This window comes from Poecilia formosa, unplaced genomic scaffold, assembly GCF_000485575.1.
Source record: "Poecilia formosa unplaced genomic scaffold, Poecilia_formosa-5.1.2 Scaffold564, whole genome shotgun sequence".
In the NCBI taxonomy this organism is placed as follows: domain Eukaryota; kingdom Metazoa; phylum Chordata; class Actinopteri; order Cyprinodontiformes; family Poeciliidae; genus Poecilia; species Poecilia formosa.
Window position 1 is genome coordinate 212,574 of NW_006800503.1, and position 16,818 is coordinate 229,391.

General features: G+C 38.5%; 1 protein-coding gene across 1 annotated transcript in view; it reads right to left on the bottom strand.

Annotated features, from left to right (window-relative positions):
• The window catches only part of prex1 (phosphatidylinositol-3,4,5-trisphosphate-dependent Rac exchange factor 1), a 152,403-nt gene that overhangs the window by 17,912 nt on the left and 117,673 nt on the right, over positions 1-16,818 (bottom strand). Inside the window, exons 20-28 of the mRNA XM_007540835.2 lie at positions 14,311-14,450; positions 12,926-13,070; positions 10,634-10,809; positions 10,037-10,198; positions 9,522-9,732; positions 6,285-6,549; positions 3,992-4,204; positions 840-928; positions 401-483 (exon numbers count right to left, since the gene is read on the bottom strand). Of these exons, the coding sequence (XP_007540897.1) occupies positions 401-483; positions 840-928; positions 3,992-4,204; positions 6,285-6,549; positions 9,522-9,732; positions 10,037-10,198; positions 10,634-10,809; positions 12,926-13,070; positions 14,311-14,450 (1,484 nt within the window). The remainder of the gene's footprint in view (positions 1-400; positions 484-839; positions 929-3,991; positions 4,205-6,284; positions 6,550-9,521; positions 9,733-10,036; positions 10,199-10,633; positions 10,810-12,925; positions 13,071-14,310; positions 14,451-16,818) is intronic.

A 16,818-nucleotide genomic window follows, 5' to 3' on the forward strand; every position in this document is an offset into this window, starting at 1 on the left:
TTAAAGCTAACAAATGTTTAAAGCTAAACATTTGTTAGCTTTAAGCAGCTAACAAATGTTTAAAGCTAAACATTTGTTAGCTTTAAGCAGCTAACAAATGTTTAAAGCTAAACATTTGTTAGCTTTAAGCAGCTAACAATGTTTAAATGTTAGCACCAATTAAACATTCAGCCAATGAAGTGCAGCTGCTCAATCTCAATGCCACTCTAAATATTATTATTAATATTATCAATAGTAGAAAAATAAGTAAGTAAATGGGTTGGTTTGATTCCAAAAGTCCAACTGAAAAGATGTAAAACTATTAAAAGTTGAATTATTTTTAGATTGTCACATGTTGATCAGATTCTGTTTTGAATGTCAACATAAATTTATGAAATATAATGAACAGACTTGAGCTCACCTGGTTGAACAGGTGCTCCAGGCAGCCGTGCAGCTTGTCCTGCTTGTCAGAGGGAATCCTCATGTCACAGGGCAGCTCGTCTCCTTTGGACCCAACAAAAGGTTAAAGAAAAGGTTCAGAACGGGAAAGAAGAAACAAAGGCTAAGCATTTTTTATGTTGCATTCTTCAATGAAAGCACACATTTAGAAAGAAGAATCAAGGAAATGAATAAAAAGTTTCTGATGAATCTGATTATTTAGCCTTAGCATCTAAAGTTTGCATCTTTTTGTATAAACAGGAAACAAGAAACAAATCTGAGGAATTTCCATAAAATACTGACTTTCTCCAGAATGTGAAAGTCGTTTGTTTTGTCATCCAGTTTACATCATGACAAAAATTATTTAACCAGAAATCCAAACACAGCAGAATATTTGTGACTGATTCGATCTTGTCCGTTACCTGATCCCATCTCATCACTCCCCAGGTAAGAACTGTTGCTTCGCACACTGGTGTAGGACAGAACTGAGTCCCGGTTGCTGTTGCATTCACTGCAAATATGCAAAAAAGCACAAGATGACCGAGTAAGTGTTTGTTATAAAGCAGCGTTCTTAAATCACAGAGGATTTATATGGTAGCGTTTCATAATTATGCGTCCCGCTGACTGTATGTGACTTTTTTGATTTACAGAGGGTGAGACCAAGCATAATTAAATGCTAAAAAATGTTTAGATTCACACATAGAAGCACCCATAAAAGTTTTACTAAGAATACATTCCTGCTTTTACAGTTTACATAAACTGGTTTCTTTAAAGCAACCTCAAACAGGTTTCAGCAAGTCAAATTTAAGACTTTTTAAGAGCTTTTTAATGCCAGGTTGAATGAAATTTAAGACTGAAAAAACTCTGTAAATATAGGGGATGATTAGGGGATCCTGCTGGCTTGTACTGGTTGGGAACAGAAGTGGGCCAGTGGTAAAAACAAACGTCGTCCAACCAGCTGGTGATACATTCACACCATGATAGACACACAAAAAAATGCAACTAGCTAGCTAGGCTACATTAGCAGCTAGTTTCAGACCACCTGGAGTCACAGAAAGTCCTGCTAGAAAAAAAACTATAAGCCTGAACCGTCCTTCAATTAGCATATCTAAGACCAACTTTTATTTGTTTTAAATTAATTTTAGACATCTTAAGGCCTTCAGTTTAGATGCATGAACTCAAGACTTTTTAATGATGTGTGGACACCCTGTGCTCTGCTCACACAATTTCTACCTTCCCAAGACAGTTCTGTAAAATAAGGCATTTATGGTCATACATTACATGATTCAACATGATGTCTGGGAGTGTGTGGAGGATTTATGCGGCTCAAATTATATACAGAGCTAAGCGAACGCTCCTGAAATCCCCTTAGAGGAGCTCTGAGTGATTCACAGCCGTGTTACCAGGACAAAAGGCCGACCAGCGATTATGAGGTCCAAAAATGACAACTGTGGCTTTGTCTTCCTCTGGCATCAGGCTGGGTTGGATGAAAAAAGAAAACAGGGGAGCTAGGTCTGGAATTCACCTGCCTTGTTATTCTGAGGTTTCCAGTGTGTGTTTGTGCTGGTTGCCTAGTGGAACCGCAGAGGCAATAAAACTCAGGGGAGAGTTAATGTAAGTTGGTTGAGTCCCCCATCTGGATATGTGGATGTGCACATGGAGTGTATTGGGGTGTATTCAGACAGTCACACACTTCCTGTGTGTGACTGTCACACACAAAGCAATTTTCCTAATTTAGCCTCAGAAAGCTGCAGCCAAATGTGTGAGCGCCGCTGAGATAATTACAGTTTGTAGTAACAGGTTTGCCTGGAACGTAAACCCAAAACAAACAGAACTGCTCACAGCTCAGATAGACTATACACAGATTAATTTATCTGCAGATCCAAAACCGTTAGGAGAATACAACACAAAGTGAGCAACAGCTTCACTTTGACATTACTCCTCTGTTTATCTTACAGACTGGATTTGTTGCATCATGTGTTGTTTTCTTCCAAGACAAAATGCTCATAAAATGCTACAACTCACTGCAGTCAATTACATTTCCAAGGCTGACACATCATCAATAAATGCATTTCAACAACCTGAAGAAGGTTATGCAGTAAATTCTAACTGAATTACATCCTCTGAACTGTAATCTGTCACAACTGGATGCAGAGTTTAGAATAAAAACACTTCCTCCTCGCATGAATCAGGGTTTCTCACCTCTTCTGTGCCACCGAAGCACATCACCATCACACCACTCTTAGCTCTGACTGCACATCCAGACAGACTTCTCTACAGAAAGGCTAGTAGCTCTGAGTTACATCTTTTATTTGTCTTTTTAAGATTCTGCAAAAAACGTCACATAAATTTGGCCTGTCAATAATTTTTTTCTGGACGATAAACTGCCCCAGACATAAGTGCAATAAACAATAATATTGTTGCTTTATGAGCATTTTCAAGTAATATAATGATGAGATAATAATGCAAGATCACATTGTCAAAGATCAATAAACTTTAATATATAAAAAACATTCAACACTGAATCTGGAAGATGTTTTAAATACCTAAAATAAAATTTCAAGAACAATTAATTATGAAGACAGTGTAAACAAAATTGTACTTCAAAAAATGTCTAGTTGAGACCAAAGCAGCAGACCGAAAACATTCATCATCCAGTTTTTGGTAGAAAGAGAGAAAAGAGAAAATCCTTTTATTCTGTGATCAATTGATTTATTGCTTATTACGACAGGCCTAATCTACATGTCACTTTCTTTGCTCATCCCTTTGTAAAAAGTGTGTATAATTAAATGTCTGCCACAAAGTCCTGCCACTGGATGCAGTGATTTTGAAAAGGGACAGCAGCATCAAACCTGAGTCTCTAGTTTGCATTTGGGTATTTTGTGGTTTTTCTCTTTTAAAACACAGCAGCACATTTATGTGCATTTCATTTAATTGATTCCCTTTTACTGAGCCTTAATCCACTGCTACCTTTCTGTCTTTACACACCTTCTGTGTGTGTGTGTGTGTGTGTGTGTGTGTGTGTGTGTGTGTGAGAGCAGCTACAGTTTCCTTTGCATTTTATTACGATGATGTGGCTGTGTTTCACGTGGCGGGCCTGGCTCTAATGACAGAGCTGGCGAGGGGGCCGCACCCTAAACAGTTTGGCTGTATTACACAGCGGCCACCACACCAACAACCAATAACTGCATCTTAGTGGGTGGTGTGGAAGGTGGGGCTCGGTGGAGCTCGGCCCAGCGCGCTACGCACGCACACAGAGCGCTGAATTAACTCACAACAAGCAAAATGACATAAGCAGCCCTGACCAAATCATTTTGAAGTCATTTTTAGCTCCCAGTCAGAATGCCAACATCTGGGACTAATTGTAGCCTGAAGGGGGGAAATGAGAAGCATTAAAACTCAGAAAAAAGGGAGTCTGAATGTTGTTCATGTTTTATGGAAGTAGTAGCTCCAGAAAAAAAGAGGTGTTAACAATATAAACTCCATTTTTCATTAACAGGCTATCATTTCTAGGATTTATGGTGACCTAGTTGAAAGCACTGGTGAGTTTTAGGCGGGACCTGAGGAAGCTCACCTGTAGGAGTCCCTGTAGCTCATGGTGTCGTGCCCAGAGTCCTCCTGGTCCTCCTCATTCACCTTGAAGCAAACCTTTTTAATGCCTCCTGGCTCTGCTTTGTCCTGCTCACAGCCGTCATCGCAGGGGGCCAAAGGCTGACCCGACTCGTCAGTGGGGGGCCCCCCGCCCTCCCCATCCAGCTGGGTGGGTTCAGTGATGGACGACAGGAGGCTGCGGAACCAAGAACAATGAGAAACATTTTGTTTTTTGTAACATTATTACCATTTAGCCTAAGGCATTCTTATAACCAAACCAGAGCAATGTGCTGATATTTATGTTTAAATAAACACTGCAAAGTGAAACAGGCACATCTATTCATTCACACCCCTTCCTCAGCATAAACACACAATGTGCATCTCTTTCTCTGGATGTTATCTTGGACTCACTCCCTGTTCCTGTTCTGGGTCTGTTCCAGAAACATTTTGGGGCTGAAGAATGTCCCTTCTGTCAACCGAGGGCTTTAAACAAGGCAAAGGGCAGACAGAAGCATGGGGGGGGCGTGGCCTGGGTTAACAGCATGGGTTTGTTTCTTTGCAGACAGACGGTAAACTCTGACCCAACAGGTGATGATGATGATGATGATGATGATGATGATGATGATGTACAGCTCACAACCAGAACAGAGGAATGGAAATATATGAAAGAAGCAACAAGACGATAGAAGATTTTACGATGAAACACAACAAAAAATATTTTACACTTGATTTTTTTTCTTTACATTCCAGTCAGAAGTGTATATGCACTCATTGTGTGCATAAAAGTAATTCATTTTGGGATTTTACATATGTTCCTTTTTCAGAATGGAATGATGATACAATAAACAACTTTAATGATTTTCAAAGAACATGAAATTAGTGTAAAGTTTAAAGTTTATTGTGGCTATAAATAAACTTAATTTGGCTCAACGTTTCAGCTGACAGAATGTGGATGTGGTTGAGGTACAGCCTAGCATTACCCTGCTTTATCTATTTATTATCTGTTTATGATTATTTTGGTGTTGGAACACCCATTTGTAGAGAAACTGTCTACATTTCATCAGCTAAACATGGAAGACTTCCTCCATCCTCATTATGCCACTCACTTTGTAAAACTGTGTTCTAACCTTGAGCCTCATTTAAACACACATCTAACCACTGAATCCAAACAGCTAAATCTTTGGTCAGACCTTTGAATAAGGTAAATTTATTTATATAGCACAATTTCAGCAACAAGGCAATACAAAGTGCTTTACATGAATTAAAAGTTAATACAAACAATATAACAAACCAAAGGAAAGAGCAAAAGAAGAAAAAGAATCAAATAATGTTGATCCAAAGTATATAAACTAGACAGAATATGGCAGCTACCCCTAAAGGTGTAGTTTAGGGGTAGCTGTGCTTGGTTCCTGGTGTTAAACTTCTCTAAACTGAGATTCAGCAGCTTCCACTTAATGACAAGCTGGGGTCTTTCGGCTGTTTTAGTCATTTCTAAACATCTGAACCAATTTCCTTTCGTCTCCGGGAGACACTTTGGAAACTGGAATCTTCTGTTCCTACAAGACAAAAGTCCCGAAGCTTGTAGAACAGCCTTAAACTATATGAATTCAATGATTTAAATCTACAAAGAAGACTCTTCAAATTTCCAGCAGAAATTCTTCCAGAAGTTTGTTGGTGGCTAGAAAAATGTGAGTGATTCCCCAGCAACTGGCTAATGGACATTTATCCAAATATTATATGAGTATTCATTGATCAATTCCATCCTTATTTCCAGAAAGCTAGGAAACAGGAAATAGGAAAGGACAGGAAAGGAAAACAAAGGAAAAGAGAGGAAAGTAAAAGAAAAAACGTAGGACATGAGGATGCAAGGCCAGAAGGGCACAGTGAGGTAGGACACAAGGAAGAAAGAAAGACAGAGATCAGGAAACGTAGATAAACACAACAAGAAAACAAACAAGAAAGGAAAAAACAAAGGAAGAAAGGCAGAAAGGATAAACACAAGCAGGCAAGAACTGAAAGAAGGACTCAACAAAGTTCATAAGGAAGACAGGAAGGAGTTGAGGAAGGACACAAGGAAAAGAGCAAGAACAAAACAAAGCACAAACAATTTTCAAACAATGGGAGAGATGTTGAGTCTGGAAAATTGCAATATTTTTTCTCACTTATTTGCTTTCCTTATACTTTTCCAGAGTCCTAGGAATGCTGCTGGATGAAAGCATCTGACCAAAACAATGCTGAAGAGATGTTTTAAGAAGTATTTCAGGTCTTATACTTACACGTCTATTTGAGCAACATATTGCTTCATCTCCCTCACTGCAACGTCCAGGCGGCTGTACAGGTGGATGTAGGCGTCCTGCGTCTCCGTGTCTTCCTGTTTGAGCAGGAAGCTCAGCCCGCCTTCTCCCTGGATGCCCTCGCCTCTGTCCAGGGTTTCCTCCGCGCCGCCGTCGGCCTCACCCCCCTCCAGGCCGGAGCAGGTCCAGGAAGGAGCGCCCATGCTGGTCACACAGTGCTGGGTGTGCGACATGGGGTTGAGCTGAGCTGAAGGACAGGTGAGAAGACGATCACACACGGACACCGCTGTGCACGAAGCGGCTGCTGGAATGAAGAGCACCTTCCATCTCTGGCTGTTATATGGAAGCCAGATGTTGGAAAAGTACGAAGTGACACCGCTGTCTGGTCTTCATTTCCTCTTAATGGAAAACAACTTACAAAGCACAACTGTTATGCAGGAAAAATAGCAGGATGTAAAACTGTTTACTTGTGCTAAATGTCAAACGAAGCAGCGAGCTGAAAAATGTAAGGACTGCAGACGGAGTTGATTCGTGTAACTAACCTTAAGAGGGTTTAAACAAAAAACAATCTGTCTTTTATTGTGTGGGGTTAGTTTGTTTGAAATGTTGAAGAAAGGGATGTTTTTCTCCTGCAAATATATTAATTTACATAGAATGTCTTATTTTCCCAAAGAACAACAGACTTCTTGGTCCTTGAACTTTTTTTTGGGATGTTGTTGCATTATAAACACAAACCTCAATGACCAAAACAAAGCAGTGCATAACTGCAAAGGAAATGCATCATATTTTCTTTAACCAAAACCTGGAAAATATTTTTATCTAAACCGCATCAATATTTAGTTCTAATTAAAGCATTAAATCTTTTGGTGTGTCTTCACACATGAAGTGACTCAAATATTCACCCATTGTTCTTGGAAAAATAGTGAAAGCTCAGGTCATCTCTATAATAATTATTCATTTTGAAGTCTTGCCACAGATTCTTAATTAGATTTAGTTGATTTAATTAATTAGATTTAGATTTAGTCAAATTTTAGTCTTTCTAACATCTGAATGTGCTTTTTGATAAAGGAATATATTGTTATTTTGAGACCATTGTTCAGTAATATAATGATAATAGCATAATAATGCAAATACACTCCATCAGAAATCAATAAACTTTCATTTCTAATGAACATTTAGCATGGTAACTGGAAAACATTTTAAATATCCAAAATAAACAAAGCAACAAATAAAACAAATTATGAAGTCTCTGTAGACAAAACAGTCCTTAAAAAAACCAGCCTACTTGAGACAAAAACACCAAACTGAAGACTGTAATCAACTAGTTTCTGGTATAATGAGTGAAAAGAGAAAAACAAATAATCATGGAAATGAAAATTATTGAGCATGTTTTAATTTATCATGCCATTGATTTATTAATTGATTTATTGCTTAATGGCCATGTTTGGTTAGGTTTGCATTCATAGCAAACTGTTTCCACTAGTGGATGATGGGTTGATTAGTGTCAAAGGTCAAAGGATATTGTTTCATAACTTAAACCTGTATAAAGTGCCTTAACCCTTGTATGTAGAAATGGGGTCCAACCGACCCCACACAAGTAAAACTTGTATCATTTGCCATAGTCCTCTACGTCTGCCTCAGTCCTCACACACACAAGGGTTAATGTTCTCTAACAAACAGAGAACAGCTGCATATATGCTGAGATGAAATTAGACACAGCTGGATTATTTACTTATTGGCTGAGATTAAAACTCCAACAAAATACATTAAAGTTCAAGGTTTTAATGCAAAATGAAAATACTTTCAAAAAACACTGCAAAACTAAGGACCATCGTTCTGCATTGGAAAGCAGATCATCTGACGATGACGACTGCTGGGCAGATATCTGCCTCGCAGCTGGGACTTGAAAGAAAAATGAAGACAAGCCATCCTCTAAAAAGCCAGTGCTGCTGCACAGTCTGCTGTCTAGACAGCTGTGTTGCATTTTCATCTTTGCTGAGAGCAGACATAGCTCAGCAGTTCAACTTAAAAACTCCTAATTAATAACAAGTTCTGTCGCGACAAAGCTGATCAGTGTAGCTAGCTGAAGACAGATGCTTTGCTTCCACACATGCAGGATTTCTAAGATCCTTGTTATTTTTAGTTAGGTACCAGCTTTTCTCCTTCCTCTCATTTTTACCTTTCAAGTAATGAGAGAACTTCAAACATCCTAAACTTTCTTTGCTGACATCATTCATTCTTTTGTAATGTTCATACTGTGGGAATAGTAGGAGGCTAATGGAGATCTAATAGCAAACCACTCATCTAATTTGTAATGAGAATCCTTCTTGTGGTCGTACTGTGTTACAGTGAGAAGCTGCAGTTGGTGTTCGCTTCTCCATAACCCAGGAATTAAAGAGACACAGATGGTAAGAGGCAAAAATGAACACTAACCCTGGAGTTGAACTCCATCATGGTTGTACTACGGTTAAAAATCTTTTTTATTTAATGTATGTCAGGGATTCAGCAGGTTTCACCAACTCAAATTGAAGACTTTTTAATACCAGTGTGAATGACATTTAGGACAGACATGTACAAAAGGAAATCAAATACATAGTAAAAAGCTAAATATAAAAACTATTCAGGAACAAATATGAAATTCACTATAGATATGGTCACATTAATGCTTTAGTTAAAGACATTAATTAACATTCGAAGACGAAGATGAACGCCAGGCAGCCAAATGATGATAGATTTGCCCTTACCCAAGATAGATGCAAACAAAGGTAGCTAGCTTTTGTTTTGAAAAGCTACTGTGGTTGTTCTAGGGTTAAAGTCTTGTCAGATTAACGAGCTATATCTCTGCTATCTAGCAGAGCTGTATCTCTGCTAGATAGCCAGAGATATAGCTATGTAGCTAGCAACTACCTGCTATATTAGCAGATAGCTACCAGTAGCCCCAACTGCCTCAAGTCAGAACGTAACGTAGATGTCTGCAAGTGAGTCCAATAGAAAACAGACTCCAACAGAAAAGTCCCATAAGAAAAGAAAAAGATACATAGAAAATACAAGATTAAATAGTCGTGTCACATCAAATTCTAAGAAATGAGATTAACGTATTTAAGGTCAGCTTACATGTTTTAAATGAATTGAAGATATTTCAAGGGCTTTTTTATATACATGGATGTGAGTATACTTCAGACTTTTTGAGTCTGCATGTGTGTTGTGTGTTAGCAGTACCTTGGTCTGGGTCCATGCCATAAAGGGAGTTTTTGCGACCAAAGCGGATGCTGAAAGTCCTGCCTGCAGACGTGGTGCTTTTGGGGTACGACACCTGCATCAGGTTGACATGGCAGTTTGTGGGAACAAAGTCCATGCAGCCCAGCAGGTGAGGGCGAACGCCAGCCTGCCTGAAGGACGGCCACACCTTGTTCCTCAGCTCCTTAGCAAACTGCAGCAAGCAATGAAAGAAAACATGAAAACAGAAGCAGGAGGTAAGTCAGTCTGGTAATTGGGTAAAGCGTTAATTGATCCAGAGGCAACATTTATGCGACTGTAGGAGCCATTGTGCTGTCTCTGGTCTTAAAAGATTAGATACGTGTTGTTGGACAGCCTGTGTGTATTTGAAGTGCAGCAGATCATTTGGAAGTAGCAAAAATAACTCATAGTGGATTTTATTTATATTTTTGAAAGGTTCGGGGATGTTCCAGGTTTTAAATACATCTTCCCAACCTAACAAAAGCGTGACTCGGTACCTCCTGATAGCTGCTGATTCGACGTTTGACGCTCTCCAGCTTGGTGTCACAGATTTGTCTGAACTCGTACTGTGGCATGGTAACGACTCGGTCGCTCTGGGAGATCAGCTGGCTGCAGTTGCGTACGAAGAGGCTGTCATCACCAGAAAACGCCTCAAGGATCTGTGGAGATAAAAACCACAGGACACGGAAGGGTAACAAATGAAAGTTTAGAATATTTGATGCCATCAGTTCCAAACTGATCCAAAGCAAATTTTTCACAAGAAAATTGAATCAATAGAACCAATAAAGTGGCAGCACAAATATCAAACAGTAAACTCTTTTGGTTTCGATTGTAACATCATTTAGTAAAACAGCAAACACGACAGACAAAACGATGGAAAAAGTATCTATATCATTTCACATTCGGTTAGGACCAAACCCTCAATCTATATGAACTGGATTTTATGTGAGTCACCAACACAAAGTGGTGCCTAATTGTAAAGTCGAAGAAAAATGAATGGTTCCTAAATGTATTTAAATAAAGTGCAGAGAACATAAACTGTACACTGATAGATGGAGAGAAACATAAACCTGAAATAATCTTCTGTTAGCTACCTTAGCAGTCAGGCCGAAGCAGCCTTTGGGCTCTACCACCTTCTCCAGGACGTGGCTCTTTATTCCAGCGGTGCTCACGTATTCGTAAACCACTCCGTGCTCCAAGTGGACGTTATCCACCGTCAGGGTGACCAGGGGCAGATCAGCGGACAGGGAAAGTCTGCAGAGCCTGTGGTCTGAGGATCGACGTTACACCAGTTAACTTTGCACATTCAGAGACACCCTGTTTATTTAAAAATGATCTAACATAAAAAAAATACAATTATACTTGAATATCTAAGATTCAAAATGATTGTAATACAGGAATCCCCTGACTCTAGACAAACACACCTTTCAGTTCCTTAAAGAGGAACACAGTGTGCTTTGGATAGGCATGAAGATCCAAAACTGAGTTCAAATAAACAGTCATACACTAAAATAATAAAACGCTTTTTAACTAGGGCAAAATTAAAACTTTAACACATTAATTTCAAACAATCAATCCCATAGATTTTAATGTGTTAAATTAATTGCTTTTTAATTTTTTAAACATACAAAACTTCTGAGCAGAACCTTTGTATTTGCATGTTTCTGATATGTCCATAAATCTGACGCACAAGCCACATCCACAAACAGTGATGGATGACAAAGCTGCTTTTCTTGGCTCACTGGGGATTCATTTATGCTTCCAAAAACGATCTGATGGAAAAGTCCATTGCTGTGTTCAAGTTGAGCTAAAAGGAGTTAGCATATTAGCAAAGCTATTCAAGGCTAAAACAGCATCTGTCTATGCTAAACATGTATGTGGCGAACGCTGAAGTATGAATGAGTCTAATAGCACTTCGCACCAAACTGATAGTGTTAAATAACATATTAAAAACAATAAATATCTTTGTTGAGCTCCTATGTCTCTTTCTTCCATAATAAAGCAGCAAAAGGGGTTTTTGAATTGAGAATGTTGCTTATTTTATTAATAGTATTTGATTAAAATGTGATTATTGGTAACACTTTATTTTATGGGGTGTGAATAAGACTGTCATGACACTGTCATAAACATGACATAACACCTGTCATGAACATGAATAAGTCTTCATGAATATTTATGACTGTTGTCATAAAGCGTCATTCGGTAAATTATGACACCTTTAATACAAAGTTTACATTATTCAAAATGTCTTTGATATGACAACTTGACATTAACCAAGAAATCATGATCTGAAATAAATCTGTTATAAAAGTATTACCGATTAAACTTTAAAAATTAGCTTTCTGTGGTAATATTATATTGCTCTGCCATTTGTTTAGTCTTAAATTTCTTAATTTAATTGATCCTAAAGTCTTACAGCAAGATGTTTACAATCAGTGTTTCAGAGTAACAATATACTGACCAGACGTTAAACCCTCTGTTATCTTAGAACAAGTTATCTTTTGTTTTATTCCAATGTACAAAGGGTTTGTTCTACAGTTATGATGGTAGTTATAAGTAGTCCAGTGTGTTTCACTTCATTTGAGGTAAGACTTAATATCAATAACTCTGTTAGCATTGCATTTGACACTGTAATAACACTAAATTAAATCTTTATAATTGTTGCTACTAGTTTCACTTTACTTGAGGTAAGAGTTAATATAAATGACACTTAATGACATCTTCATAACTGTTGTTACTTGTTTCACTTTACTTAATGACACTGTAATATCATTTAATGACATTTTCAGAACTGGTGCTACTTGTTCCACTTGTTGTAAAAGAAATTGTTATTGACTCTGTTATTAAATCATTTGACAGTGTAATAAAGCTTAATGAAATCTTTATTGCTGATCCTACTTGTTTCGCTTTATATCAGGTAGTGGAAATATTAATCGCTCTGTTGTTAAAGCTTTTGATAGGGTTAGTTAAATCATTATGGTTACTATTATGACATATTTATGACATGATTCTTGGTTAATGTCAAGTTGTCATAACAAAGACATTTTGAATAATGTCAACTTTGTATTAAAAGTGTCATGATTTACCAAATGACACTTTATGACAACAGTCATAAATATTCATGAAGGCTTATTCATGTTCATGACAGGTGTTATGTCATATTTATGACGGTGTCATGACAGTCTTATTCACACCCTGTAAAACAAAGTGTTACCCGATTATTTAACTACAGACACCAGAATTAACTCCATTAAAAATTTTATTTAAGTCCCATCACTAGACAACAGATTTGCAAATGTGCTCAAGATTGCAGTTGGTGTTTATAATTAAACTAAGCTAGCTGCATGCTTTAGGATAAATCTGTGATAAAGGTGGAGGTGTTTCACCTGTTCCATTAGTGGTGGTACCCTCCTCATGATTGGAGCCGTTCTCCACCGGGTAAGGCCTGAATAGACTCTCCTCCTTCTCACCAGCACTGCTTGGTCTCTGGAGCTCCTCCACATCCTCAAAGGCACGATAAACCCACTGACACTAGGATGAAAAATAGATTTTAAAAGATTAAAGCTGTCTGGGGAGAATGGGATTTGTCTGAGTCCAGACGTTAAAATCAATCCACTCCATGGAAACTGGAGCAAATTACCAACGGTGATGCAATGGGATGCAAGAAGAATAATGCCGATTTTTCTTTATTTAAAGAACTGGATTAAAAAAAAATTATACTGAGACATTTTTCAACTGATCCATATAGAGTGATGCCTACTACACAACATTGGAGGGAGAGACTCTGGTTTTTGTGCCCTTTGGGGACATTTTCACTCCAACAGAAGAGCCAGAACTGAATGAAAGAAAGTATTTGATAGCATCTAATCATTTATCCTACTGTTGGCTGAGCCAAACAGACCAGATCAGGCTGTTTGACAGATCCTGTTCGGTACGCTGAAGCAGAAGGGAATAGTCAAAAAAGACAAGAAAAAAAACCTAAACAAAACAGCACTACAGCATACAGAGGACACTCAGTGCTGTCTGCAGCCTTGTGAAATACCGCCTGGAGACACAAAGTGCTGCAACCAGAATGTCAAACCAGGCAGGGAAGAGCAGCTTGAGTGTGTGATAGCAGCCACGCGGTGTGGAGTTTAAGAAAGAGTTTAATGGTGAGTCAGAGCACAGGAATCTAAACCAAACACTTGGCAAAGTCAATGGAAGAGATAAGTTCTTACAATGCCTTTTGAATCCAGGCAAGATGGCATCTTCAACTAAAAAAATGTAATTACACTGATAATTTATGTAAGAGATTGTTAAGCAGATGAAGTTTTAAAAAACAACAGATCTTTTGCTCTTAGGCTAAAATCGTATAGAGAAATGTTTGTGTCGCTGTGTTTACGCTGCTGTCCAAAATAAGAGCAACAGATGAAGATTCCTCACTCTGCTGGATAAAGAAAAGCTGTTTCCTCTTACAGTTCCAGAGCTGGACAGGACTACCTGATGGTTTTAACTGGTTGAACGTGTTTGTGTCAACAGGTTACTTCAGAAGTCACATGGGGGGGGAATCCTAAGGTTCAGTCCTTGGACCCCTCATATTTAATATGTACATGCTCCAGTTGGCTCAGAAAGTTTTTCTCTTATTACCACAATGACAATAACTAGGTATAGCAAAGGCTGGGTCAGAATTTAGTTCTTCTCAATGAAAGTACAACTTCTGCAAAACGAAAATAAAAACAACCCAAAAAGCATGTGCATGTGAAGAACAGAGTGGTGTTGTGTGTGTCCTCACTGTCTGGGGGGGTTCCTGGTGTGTGTGCTGTGCGCTGAAGTGCTCCAGGACCTCCTGGTGATCGCTGCGGTTCACATTGTTGCCGTTGACCTTCAGGATGACCTGGCCGGGCTGAAGCCCTGCTGCGGCCGCTTCCCAGCCTGCAGGAGGTCAAAGCAAAACCACAATGTAAAACGCACTGTGGCAGAACCAGAGTTACAGCAGACATACAAAAAAAAGTGTTTTAATGCCATCTCTGCCAGAGTATTCATAACCGATTAACTTTTTCACATTTTGAAAAGTTATTTCTACAAACCTCAACATATTTCATTTATGTGAAACACAAAAAGTTATCTGTATTTGTAAACTGGAAGGAAAATAATTTTTTAACAAGTTTGCAAATAAAAATTGTGGCATCCATTTGCAATTATTGCCCCATTAAAGAAAGGCACTCCGACAGCATAATGCTGCCACCACCATGTTTTTACTATAAGCATACTAAAGGTCAGATTTGTGGAGTGAACAACTAATATTTGCTCCACCAATAGATAAACTGTGGATTTCTGCAGGATTGCAAAGAACAGCTGAAATTATACTGGGATTAAATTCCAGACAGACTAACAATTTTTATTAGGTGACCTTTCCAAAGTACAGGTTTTAGGCCTAAAAGGAGGGTGAAGGGAAAAACATGCATATTCCACTTCATAATAACGCCTTGCTTTGTCTCGGTCTATCACAAAAATCCACCTGAACTACACAGAAGTGTCTGGTTTTAGGCCTGTCACAATAACAAATTTTGCTGGGCGACTAATTGTCTCAAAAATTATTGCGATAAACGATAATATTATTTGAAGACCATTTTTAACTGATGTAATGGTAATGACATAATAATGCAAGCGATATCCTGCCAAAAATAGATATACTTTACTTTCAAAAGAACACTAAACACTGGAACTGTCCACCTGTCAACTAAATAAACAAAACAACCAAAAACCAAAATAAAATGGACTCTGTCTCCATTAACAAAAAATGCACTTGAATAAAAACTAAACATAAAATCAAAGTGGAAATAAAAACTACATTCAACCAAAAAAGTACAGATTATGAAATATGTATACTATATTGCCCTTCAGTAATTAATAGATTTAGATAGAGAAGATGGGCACATCCCACTATCTGATGCAATAGTTCACTCCTCTCTTAAGCCCAGTTCACACTGCACGATTTTTTTTGCCCCGATTTCCCCGTTACAACAATCTTAGAACGTCCAACAATCGTAACCGATCATCCCGTAGTATGTGGTGTGTTACGACTGATCGGGTCCAGTTGGTAGAACGTCAGGACCGCTCCGATCTAAATCAGGCATACTCAACATGTTGGATTGTCTTGGCCAGTTTATCAGCGACGGGGGGGGGGGGGGGTTCTCCAACTGGGAGCGAGAACGCAGCCTGTTGAATGTGACAGGTAGTCAATCAGAAAGTACGGATTCCCCTTCGTGCTTTCTGAGTGGAAAGCATGAAGGGGAATCCCAAACACCTGACACGGCGCAACCCGAAGTCCAGCGGACATCGGAGATGATATGTGGAAACAACATGAATGTTTATTCAACATTTCATGAGAGGAATATCCACAGAAATGACAAAGAGAGGAGTTGGAGCGAAAATGTTACCGCAGTTGATAAACCGGTAACTTTTCAGCTGTTTATCGTTAACGTGACATAAATAGGTTATAATGATAAGGCTATTTATTCAGCCGCGTTCGTTTACTTTAAATTCACGTGTGATATAATGTGAGCTGAGCATTACACTAAGGAAATGAGGAAGGGAGGGTCAGTGGAGAGCACCGGAGTTGAGCCTTTTTTCATTCAGTGTCATCAATAGGAAGAAAAAGGCAGGAAGAAACGATAAAGCCGGTCAATTAAAATAAGGTTGATAATTTTAATTTATCATGCGATTAATTGATTTATTGTTTATCGTGACAGGCCTAAAATGTCACAAAATGTAACAAAATTAAACATTTGCTAGAATAAATCCAAATATATTTTCTAAATCTGTGATGTGGCACTTAGAGGAAAGCAGCAAATGAATGTGTTCAGTGACATCACGTGAGGTTTCACAGCCTGGAAGTCCAATCAACACCTCCATCATTTCTCCTCACTAATCTAAAAATACAAGTGATGCCTTCACTTCCAGCAACTCTGGGGCAACTCAACCAGCTGTGGACCCAGTATAAGAGGAGAAAATACTGGACTCTGACCCACTGGCACATTGGAAAAAAGACAAAGCTCAATCACCAACAGAGTCAGAGGTTATGTAGGGAAGAGAGAAGAGAGAGTGAGGTGAAAGCAGAGAAGTCATAAAGTGAAACCAAGGTATTGCATTCCTTAACTCTGTGACTCTTTTCAACATGTTTGTCCTCCTGCTTGTGCCTAACTTCCACCACAGATCTGTCCATAATTTCTCATGTCCAGGGGTGAAAGTAGTTTTAAATTCTTGGGGGTACTATGACACAAAAGTAAATATATATTTA